At 40.7% G+C, this 11,606-nt stretch overlaps 1 protein-coding gene across 2 annotated transcripts; it reads right to left on the minus strand.

Annotated features, from left to right (window-relative positions):
- Positions 1-1,568: 1,568 nt before the first annotated feature.
- Positions 1,569-5,266, minus strand: LOC144705809 (Zinc finger C-x8-C-x5-C-x3-H type family protein). 2 transcript variants are annotated; one of them, XM_078578634.1, is made up of 9 exons: positions 4,793-5,266; positions 4,577-4,693; positions 4,356-4,493; positions 4,104-4,262; positions 3,124-3,216; positions 2,757-2,873; positions 2,490-2,564; positions 2,195-2,409; positions 1,569-1,935 (listed from the first exon to the last, which is right to left on the minus strand). In XM_078578634.1, the coding sequence occupies exons 1-9, from the start codon at positions 5,138-5,140 to the stop codon at positions 1,650-1,652; spliced, it is 1,548 nt and encodes a 515-aa protein (XP_078434760.1). In that variant the 5' UTR covers positions 5,141-5,266; the 3' UTR covers positions 1,569-1,649. The 2 variants fall into 2 exon arrangements, with proteins under 2 accessions (XP_078434760.1, XP_078434761.1); XM_078578635.1 differs by lacking the exon at positions 2,490-2,564.
- Between the last annotated feature and the right edge of the window lie 6,340 nt (positions 5,267-11,606).

The following is an 11,606-nucleotide window of genomic DNA, read 5'->3' on the forward strand; positions in this document are numbered from 1 at the left end:
AACAATTAGGACCACTTAAATATTTTTTAGGAATAGAATTTGTGCGATCAAATTAAGGTATTCTAATGACTCAGCAGAAATACATACTAGATCTTCTTGAGGAAACTAAACATAAAAATTGACATATTAATGAAACACCAATTGAAGTTAATCACAAGCTAACTATTGATGATAATGAACCTAGAGTAGAAGTTAGCTCCTATCAGAGTATTGTAGGAAAATTGTTGTATTTGTCACATACAAGACCAGATATATGTTATGCGGTAAATGTATTAAGTCAGTTTATGCACTCAATTAGAAACTCTCACTTTCAAGCTGTCAACAGGATTCTCAGGTATCCGAAAGGCACATCAGGACTGGGCATTGTGTACAAGAAAACAGGTAAGCTTGATCTTATTCTCTATACGGACTCTGACTTTGCCCGGTCTCGACTTGACTACAGGTCAACTACCGGGTACTGCACTATTCTGGGAGGAAACCTAACAACATGGAGAAGCAAGAAGCAGAGTGTTGTTTCAAAGTCCAGCACTGAAGCTGAGTTTAGAGCCTTGTCAAAGGGAATTGACGAAGCCATGTGGATGAAGCAGTTACTGGACGACTTAAAATCATCTATGTAAAGCCAATCATTATCCGATGCGACAACAAATCGGCTATCAGCATAGCTCATGATCCAGTGGAGCACGACAGAATGAAGCACGTAAATATTGACCGATTCTATAAACAAGATCACTTGGAACAAGGAATTTTGAAGGCAGAATATGTCAACTCTGAAGACCAATGTGCCAACATTTCCACTAAGGGACTACCTACAAGGAACCTACAGCACCTGGTGTCCAAGCTTGGAATGTCTAACATAAATTCCTGCACTTGAGGGGGAGTGTTGAATAAATGTAAGAATATCGAGTTTTTGTATAAGCAAAAAGTCCTAGTACCCGATCGGGTTATTAGCCCATATCGGGTAGGCTCGTTATCGGGTAAGTAACTGCTAGTCAAACTAGCCGTTACTAGCCGTTGAACTAGCCGATTATTAGCGGCAGTTTAAATACTGTGTAATCGCATTTGGAAGATAAGGTTTTTTGTTGTTGTTTTTTCAACTTCTTGCTACATCCAAGTACTTAAGAATCGTCAAGTTTTAAGTAATATAATGTAATTCGATCCGTTGTGTGCAATCCAGCAGTCTTTCCATGGAAATCAATTTTGGTTATATGAGGGTTATATTATCTTTCCATAGAAAATGACCTTGCTTCTCTTCATGGTACAATCCTCCATGGAGTTCCCTAAATATTTGATCAACTACCAACAGTTCAGAAATGAAAATTTGACTCACTAGGAAAGGATAACTTACTGATCTGTAAATTTGGACATATAGAATCCACTAAAAAGGCATATAAAAATTGTCCAATTTCGAGGGCTTTAGTTTACCTACCATTTCTAAGGATGGCCTTAGAAAGCAGAGAAGACAAAGCACAAGAAGCTTTGACAACAAGAGCTCAGTATACAGTTCCGAGTATACCAGGGTGATGCCTCAACGCCTTAAGGATATATTATCACTCTATGTTAGGAACAAATTAGCACACGACATCAACACATAATATTCTGAATAAACGATGATCCAAGAAAAAAATTAAAGTGAGAACAGTAAGATACTACTAACTTCTACTTGTGTGCTTCCTGAGTCGTCTTCTTTCCTCAGTTCTTTTCCCCCATTGAGAGGAGGCTCTATTCCTGTGATTCTCTGAGGCGTCGTCGCCGGTTTCACGGCGATGTCGTCTGCACTGGCTACAATCGTCATGATCAGAATTCCTCCTTTCTGATTGTCGTCTCTCAGAACTTTGTCGACGGCCTTTCTGTGAAACTTCATCTTCCTTGTCATCTCCAGCAGAGCTGCTCCCTGGGGGGCTCTCTCTGCTTTGCTGGATACTTCTGCTTTTGTGCCTGCAGACCCCATTTGATTTCTCATAACGGAACCAGGGAAACCCAGAATTGGAAAAAAAATTAAATATAAAAATGCACTAGATAAATTGCATTAAGGGAGACAAAAATGTGAAAATTGAGAAGATCCCAACTTGCAAATAAAAATACAAAATCCAGGTCATGAAGAGATAGAGGCAGAACAATCTTATTCAATAATGAAAATTAAAAAATAAACTAGTACCGTTTTCAGTTTTGCAAATAATCAACACATGAGACGTACCTGTCATGGCGTTGGATTTCCTCTTCACTAGGACGTCTTCTATTATCCAGATCAAGGTCATAATTATGAACCACTTCATTGCAAGTGCCAAATAGAACGGCCATCTTTCTCATCCAGTACTTTGGTGGAGGCTTATCCAAGTCTGCCCACTCATAATCTCCACCGGGATTACGGAAACAGTGTATGAAATTGCAGGCAGTTCCACGGGAACAAGTCTGCCGGGCAGAAAACAATGACTCAAATTTTAGAATCTTTTTTTTTAGTTTTTAAATTAGCATACTCAAAGTAGTGCTACCTTAAGTCTAGATTTCATAAATTCGCCACAAATCGCTACCTTCCATTTCGAGATGTTTACAAACTCACACGTAATCTGGAAATCGATCATGGAAAAAGAGAAATTTAAGGATTCAGAAGTTAAAAATGGAAACATGATTGAAAGAAGACAATGACAACCGAAAGAATAATCAAGGGGAAAGAAGGCAGAGAGCGTCACTTATTTGTTTGCTGCCACAAAAAAATTCAAATTTTGTTCGAGAGAAGGTAAATCAAATAAATGGAGCACCTGCTTGCCAGCGTAGTACCGAGCATTCATGGTATTGTAGGCAGCAATTGATGACTCTAGATTCTTGTAGTGTATGTAAACATTTCCCCGCAGATGGGATGAACTATTCCTACAGACCTGACAATAACGCTCTGTGTGAGAATTTTTAAAGCTATCCAACACTATATCAAAGAAAAACAGAAATCTTGACAAAACCCTGCATGAAGGACACCTTATTTTGCCGACAATCAAAGAGAAAACACGACTGTGATGACAAAAGAGTTCAAGTTGACTAAGAAATAAAATTATAATGTAAAAAAAACGGATGTGTGAAGGAAAACGGAGAATGTCACAAAAGAATAAGACACATATACTAAAATTCGACAACCTTGAAATTGATAACTTCCCCAAACTTTAAGAACTCGGTGTGCACATCCTCATAGAATTCTTCATAACAGCGATCAACCTCTTCCTCAGTGAACTGTAATAATATTTTAGCGAAGAAGATAAGCCCTCTGTACTAGGCTCAGGGGAATTACGCATCAAGGGTCATGATCTGAGGCACCCATAGAAATTTAAAACCGAAATTTGGTTATGGAATATGAAACATAATGGAAAGGATGACTTTGTGTTCTTGCGGGCAAATTATTAAACCTCAACAGTAGCCGATTTTCTCTTTTTAGGCAGAGATAGGTAAGCAAGTTATATCTTTAAACTTAAGGAAAGGTGAATAATGGACAAGTTATTCATTAGAATATTAACACTCGTCCCCTGCATAAGAGTCATTCAGAACGAAACATAGAGGTTTTATTACATCTTTTCACCTGTCAACAAGCCCATGTGCGGATACATCCTTCATCAAAAGTCATCAAAGATTTGGCCGATTTAAGGCATACTACTAGAAGTCAAGGAGAAAAGTTCAAAAGCAAAGAAATTATATCAATAATTTAAGCAAGTGATAGGGGGAAATTAAGCCCAGAAGCATTAAATCTATAATGAATAGCCTCAATGTGGGCGTCATACATTCAGATGACAGAAAATACAAAACCGCAGATCTTGGCACTAAAATATATAAAAAACGTGGGTAGTATTCAGAAGGAACTGTAAACATATGCAAACCGATAAGTAATAATGATGAAGATGTAAAAGTGGATGACTTGTCTACATGACCAAGGTAAAAATAGAAATCCCATAGGATCAGCGTAGCTCCAAAAAATTGAAAATGAACGTAAAAGTTGTTGAGCTTAGACGTAAGGTTTGATAAGGCCAAAATAAATTGAAACCATAAAAATACAAGAACATAAAATAAGTAATGATAGAAAATTGAGATTTCTTCAGGATACACCACCAGTCACGTATCATACAGACCTCAAGCCCTTCGTCCTGATCCCATGGAAGGCCAGGGCCACTGTACATGTTCCTGATAAGTATTGTGCACGATTTATCAGGATAAAAATGAACTCTGCTGCAGCGCACTCCAAATCGACAAGCCCCAGTTTTGAGATGAAATGGACAATGCGCCTTATCCTGCAACAATTAATAACTAAATAAATAAACAAACCCAAGAAGTTGAAAAAAAAAATTCTTCCCAAGAATGTTGGAAACAACTTCAAAGCAAACCTGCTCTGTGCCGAAATTAGGAACCTGCTGCGCCACATTTTCAAGTAATTCCTGTGCAGAGACACGCGGCAAAATATGGGAAGAATCAAAGGAAGATGGTTGAGGTGGGAACGGATTCGACGTGGGTCTATCAACCTCCTGCAGTTGTAACAATATTAACACTTAAATAATGTAAAAGAAGGCTGATAGAACAAGCGAAGAACATAATATAAGCGAAAAACCTCATTCTTCAACTGTTTGGGCACTTTTATTTTTTTCTTCTTGACGATTATTTCATTGCCTTTCCAAATGATTTCGGCAGGTCCGTCCTCGTAATCCGAACCATGCGTCCCCAAAACCTACCAAACAATTTCCCGGTTCAGATATTAGAAAAAAAACAGCGAAGAACAGTAATTTCACCCTCAGAAAAGCGTTAAAATACGAGTAAAAGTGACCACCTCTTCTTCATGCGATGCTTCAAAAAGCGCATTCTTTTGTTTCTCTGCTTCTTCTAGAGCATGCCGCTCTGCTAACGCATGAAGCAAGAGCTTCTCCCGCTCCTCAAACGCCTTCCTCTCCCTCTCCGCCGCTTCAAGCTCTTCTTGCTGGCGAAGACGAATACGGAGCTGCTCTTCGGGATCGTTAGCAAGCGCTTCTTCCTCCTCGCGTTCTTTAGCAGCGATCTTCCTCCTGATCTCCTTCCTCTTCAGCTTCTTCAGAGCCTTTCTCTTGTCTTTCCGCCCTTGAATCACTCCAAACTCAGATTCCGCATTGCCAGATGATTTTCCACCGGCGGCAGAAGACATCGCCGATCGAAAGAATCAAATTTTAAACGAAATTCAATCTGCGTGTACGCATCGAAGCAGAAGTCTTGCCGCAGAAAACTGTGATCTTAGAACAACGTTGAACCCTACCCAGGGACGATCTTCGCCTCTTCAACTCTATGAAATAGGGAACGACACGTCCGGGACGTGACGGAACGGATGACGAAACGTGACGGACGGTAACGTCAGTAAGGTTCCGTCACATCTATAGATCCGGATCGTCCCGGACGGAACGGGACGAATTTCGTCCCGTCCGACGTCCAGAATTTTCTCGGGGACGAAGGACAGGACGGTTTTTCGTCCACTGAGTAAAAGACCGTCGTGTCCAATATTTCCCGGACAGTTTTTTGTCCCGTCCAGGGCAAAAACCGTCCTGTCCCTCATCCCGGACGAAAATTTATGTATTAAAAAAAACTTTATTTCCTGCTCCCTTTTGAAAGAACCAGGCGCGCCCTAGTTGTGTCCTTCGAGCGAAAGAAGATCCTCCCGGCTCCCCCCCCCCATCAACCAGGTCGGTGGCCCTCCGCGCCCATTTGCATCGTCGAAGAGCACTTTCCCGACGGCGAGGTATGTGCCTATCTATCCATCAGATCTGTCTATATCACTATCTATCTATCTATCTTACTGTCTTCCTATCCATCTCACTGTTGATCTATCTATCTTACTGTGTACCTATCTATCTCACTGTCTATCTATTCATCTCTTTGTCGATCAAACTATCTCAATGTCTACCTATCTATCTCACTGTCGATCAATCTATCTCAATGTCTACCTATCTATCTCACTGGCTATCTATCTATCTCAATGTCTACCTATCTATCTTACTGCCTATCTATCTATCTCAATGTCTACCTATCTATCTCACTGCCTATCTATCTATCTATCTATCTCAATGTCTACCTATCTATCTCACTGCCTATCTATCTATCTATCTCACTGTCGATCAATCTTTCTCAATGTCTACCTATCCATCTCACTCTCGATCAATCTATCTCAATGTCTACATATCCATCTCACTGTCTATCTTTCTATCTATCTCACTGTCTATCTTTCTATCTATCTCATTGTCTATCTTTCTATCTATCTCACTGCCTATCTTTCTATCTATCTCACTGTCTGTCTATCTATCTATCTCAATGTTTATCTATCTATCTATCTCACTGTTTATCTATCTAGCTCAATGTTACAAAATTTACTATGTCAATATCATAGTAAAATTTGCCAAGCCTATGCTAATTTTGAATGCTGGAAAATGCTCTCTCTCTCTCTCTATATTTCTGTAATCTGACTGCATATCTATCTCTCTGTATCTATCTGTCTAACTATCTATTTATCTCGTTGTGGAACTCTCTCTCTCGCTATCTAACTATCTATCTGTCTACCTATCTAACTCATTGTCAATCTGTCCATCTCAATGTCCACCTACCTATCTCAATGTTGATCTATTTATCTCACTATCTATCTATCTAGCTATCTTAATCTCTATCTATCTATCTCAATCTCCATTCCAATCACCCACAAGATAGGTTTTGGGTAGTGATTTGATTCATTGAATAAGAGGGTTGTCATTGTCTCAATCTCTATCTCACTGTCGACCTATCTATTTCACTGTCTATCTATCTATCTCTCTGTATATCTATCTATCTATCTCAATGTCTACCTATCTATCTATCTCACTGTTTATATATCTACCTATCTATCTCTCTGTAAAACTATCTATCTGTGTTGCTTATTTAAATGAGTTTTTGAATGAGTTGTCATATTCTCCCCCTGCCACTTGGTGTTTACCAAAACAATTCTGGCTCCATATCATGTAGCCCAAGGTACTAAAGTATATGAGTAATCTTTTCTTTAACCATGCCTGGATTATTTCAATAGAACATTAATTTTATATTTAGTAGGCCCCAATATAATTTAATTTCGCCGCTTTCATGTATTGTTCAGATAGTTTGTACACGTCTTTTTCGGAGCTTCTGGACTGCAGCTTTATTTGTCGGCAACCCAAAGAGGTACGTATATATCAACTTGTCACATATATATCAACTGTTCATAGTCTACAAATCGTAAATAACAAATTTTTAGTTGCGTATATATCATTCTGTCTCCTGTGCTATGTGATTACCGTGTTTGAGTCTACCAGAATGGTTATCGATCTGTCGATATATTATTAGTCAATGAGTCCAAGTTTTGAGATTAATATCGATGGTCATCACCGAAGGTTTTTTTCTGCATTTGTTTTTCTTATAAACATCGAGTGTTGTAAAAAACTATTAGAGTCTCCATTAGTTTTATACAGATATGGAGTCCACATCTGCTACCACTCCTAAATCAACGGCTAGGGCTACGTCGTCGGTGTCCGCAGAGTGCTATGCCGTAGACGTGGATGATAATGTGTCATCTTGAAGCGTAAGACGCAATCGGTCTAAAGCTTTAGATCGATTTGTTGAAGTTGGCCCGGACGAGTACCAATGTACACTTTGTCAAGAGCAGAACCCCACCCATAAGGTCATCATCAAACGGAATAAAGATAAGAGCACAAATGTATTTTGGAGACATATAGAGAAAGTACATCGTAAATTTCACGACAAACTCAAGGGCGTCCGGACGAATTAGAGAAGGATAACCCATTACGAATTACTGTCCCACAAGCTGTACTTACGCGGCATCAACGTGGAGCGTACGAAGGAGGAGTTCGTCAGGTTCATCTATGACAACGATCTTCCTTGACAACTTGTGAAGAAGAAGTTGTTCCAAAGATTATGGTTCTACGGGACACAGGTGGTTGGGGACATCCCTGGTCCTAATGCGGTCAAAGCAACGGATTCTAATATGTATAGAGAAGTCCAAGGGAAATTAATAGAGATGTTTGCTGATGTTCACAGTATCTCTCTTACAGTGGACGCTTGGACATCATGAAATAACCTCGCCCTTTTAGGTGTCACTGCCCACTGGATTGACATCAACTGGAAGCTTTGTGAGCTACTCCTTTCTATCCGGCAGATTAAGGGATCCCATTGCGGCACCAACTTGGTGAGGATCGTCGTTGAAGTTGCATATGAATATGGAATCGAGTCGAAGCTTTGTGCCATCACCACGGACAATGTGCCTAACAACAGAAAGATGATGGCCTCTATTGTAGATCAACTGAAGACCGTAAACCCACAATTCACTATGGATCGACACGTACCATGCGTTGCACATGTTCTCAGCCTCGTAGTCCAGGCCGGATTGAAGATCATTCGTAATCCTGAGGCACCACAAAGTAGTATGCTACGAGGCTGAGATTTTTACACATATGCAGCGTTGGACAGGATGAACCAACTAAATCACAAGCCAAAAAATATAGTACAACGACAGCTGCACCCTTGGGAATAGCCATTTCACGTGTGAGAGCCATCGTCAACGCTATTCAGGAATCCACAAAACGAATGGAGAAATATGTTGATATGTGCAAAATGTTTGAGCTCCCGAACTCGATAAAGATAAAGGTTGACTGCCCAACGCGCTAGAACTCCACTTTCATGATGTTAGAGCGTGCTCTTGCTAGGAGAGAGGTACTTGACCATATGGCCATGAGGTTCCTTTCGACATCGACTAAAGATTACGCCCAATGTGAGGAGGACTGGGAGTTGATTGATGAATATTTGTGTATCCTCAGGCCACTATGTCAGGGTTCTGACTATGTGTGTTCCACAAAGAGATTGCCAATCACTGAAGTAACATCATTGATCACGGACCTGAAGTCTCAACTTGAGCAGGCTATGTACAGTGCTAGGGAAACCTTGGATGTCGAGCGGAGGGATGCGTTGCGCTCGGCGTGTAGTGCTATGCATATCAAGTTGATGCAGTACGCAAAAGTAATTTGGGGCAATCATATTGTGGCAACGGCGGGGACACTGGATCCATTCTCCAAAATAGACGTTGTGCATACGTCATATCGCGAAGACGTGCTTTCCTATCTTGGCATTCTTTTAGACAGTGCATGTAAAACAAATGCAACTAGATGTGATTCAGAGAAGGGCGAATCATCTGGAAGACGCCGTCCGGAACATTTTGTATCCTCCAAGCGACAATTGATAACATGCATAGTTAATATGCAAATTGATCATAATTCACTATTATTAATGCTTAATTATCATGAATATGGTGCATGTTATCATGTTTTCATGACATTTTCTCTATCACCAAGCTATTTCATTAAATCCGCATTTATGCACTTTTTACGCTTATTTGCATGTTTGAGTTAGATTTGACCTTTTTCAAGGTCAAACCACTTGAAATTAACGATATTCTTGAGATTGACTTTCAGGACTTAAGTGGATGCCTAATGAAGAAGAGATAAGAGAGGAATGATGTGAAGAACATGGGGTCAAGGCCGAGGCCCATTGAGCGAGCACAAGACCAGATCCAATAGCAGGCCCAGACGTGGACATGTAGGGCAAGCCCACATGGAGGCCATTATTACATCCAAGTCAGATCGGGTGGCCCAATTAATTCCCTGCCTGAATAAGGCCGGAAAGAGAGGAAATCGTGGCCTTAGTGGGTTACGAACGACCCACTAAGGCCTAAAATGGGAAAAATGCCCATGTAACCCTATTTAACTCCCATTTTCTCCCTCTTCTCGGTTCACTCTTGAAATCTCAAGTCTTTGAACATCTTGGAGCCTTGTGAGAAAGTTTCTTGAGTCAGAAGTGATTTGTTTCGCGTTTAGGAGGCATTTCTTCAGGATTTGTGCGAGCAATCACAAAATGGGTGAGAAAGCGTTTGAGGATCGCCCCTTGAACACCGAAGCGCCGTCGAAGAAGGGACTACGATAGTGGCAACATCTTCAGGAGCAATCGGGTTAGTAGTGCGTAATCTTCGCAATCCTTACCCTATAGAATAGATTAGATTAGAGTTTAGCTCAGATTCAGATTAGATAGAATCGTGACTCCGCGATTTTCGTCTGCGATTTCTTTGGTTAACTTTGAACAGGGATTTCTCCCTCGTTTTAAGTCCGAATTTTGTGCGTTTGGTACCGTTGCATTCCTTGTTGAGTCCTCTTTCTGTGGGTACCTAAATAGCTCATTTTCATTAAGGTTTGGGCACCCAAATTCCTCTTTTACCATGGGTTATTCTGAAATCAAGAATTAGGGTTTGCACTTCCGATTGCCATATCTCAACGATCGGACCTTAGAGTTGGGCGAAATGAGTTTACTTGGGTTCCTCTGACTGTTATCCTACTACATTTATACCATTTTTATCCTTATTCTAAAATATATATTTAGTATTAAAACAATCTCCTTCTTTCTAAGTTCAATTCGACCTCGGTTGACCGAGTCAACTGAATCGATTAAGTCAACCCGCGTTCTCTGTGGATTCGACCCTTACTCATCTCTGTGGATTCAATCGAATCATTGAATTAGGAATTTTCATATATATATTTTGACGAGCAAATTGTGTGTTAAACGACCGCACATATTTGCCAACATCAACAATATACATGTCCGTGTAAGACTCAGCGACCACGCTCAACGCATAGACAGGAGCTCGACAAGTATCTAAATATCCCATGTAGTGAGTGATGGAAATATATGTGGCTGGCAAGCCAATCACACATTCCACATCTCGTTCCATATTCATTAATAGAACATATTCATTATAGTGCACGTGTGATGCGTACAATGAAGTCCATGAATACATGATCAGACTTAGTGAATTACGATGAGATCGTAATACGGAGATCACTAGTCTTTAAGCATGTGTTCTAAATATTCCTATTCGAAGGATACACGAGAAGGACATTGAAGTATCCGGATAGAATAGCACTATCTAGCCTCACTCATATGATGAGTATGGCCGGTCGCGTAGCCATTAGTGTGGCGACACTAAGGATAGATAGTGGGTGCTCTTTAGTGGAAAGAGTTCACTGAATTGATCCGTACGAATCCCTGAATGGTATTATACCTAACTGTCAATCAGGTTGATTCACGTCACGGTTGTGTAAGTGGTCCTCAGACCTGAGACACCAAAGACGTCTTGTGGACGGACGGTTGTACTTTGGCTATGGCTAACGAGTCTCTAATCATGGGATTCTAAACGGTCTTAGTTCGGGTGCATCAAGAAGTACACGAAGGCGATTGAGTGGTCAAGATGGGATCGTCCACCCTCGGTATAAGAGGTGACAGCTCAAGGAAGATGATGCAACAAAGTCCTTGGCCAAGGTAGTGAAATATCGGAGAAGAGTTCTCCGATGATTTCCGAATGCATCAGTACTAACTCGAATGATCGATTAGGGTTTGACAGTTGACCATACCCTAGGTCGTCCAAGGAGCGTCAAGTGGATGAGGGATTATATATACACGGTAACCGATGATGAACAGGTTCCATGAGTGAGTCGATGCACACTCCTTTGTATCTTCTAGGACACGAGGTGTAGCTTGGCACCCCACGTGTCGGAGTCTCGACC

This window comes from Wolffia australiana, chromosome 7, assembly GCF_029677425.1.
Source record: "Wolffia australiana isolate 7733 chromosome 7, ASM2967742v1".
NCBI classification, from domain to species: domain Eukaryota; kingdom Viridiplantae; phylum Streptophyta; class Magnoliopsida; order Alismatales; family Araceae; genus Wolffia; species Wolffia australiana.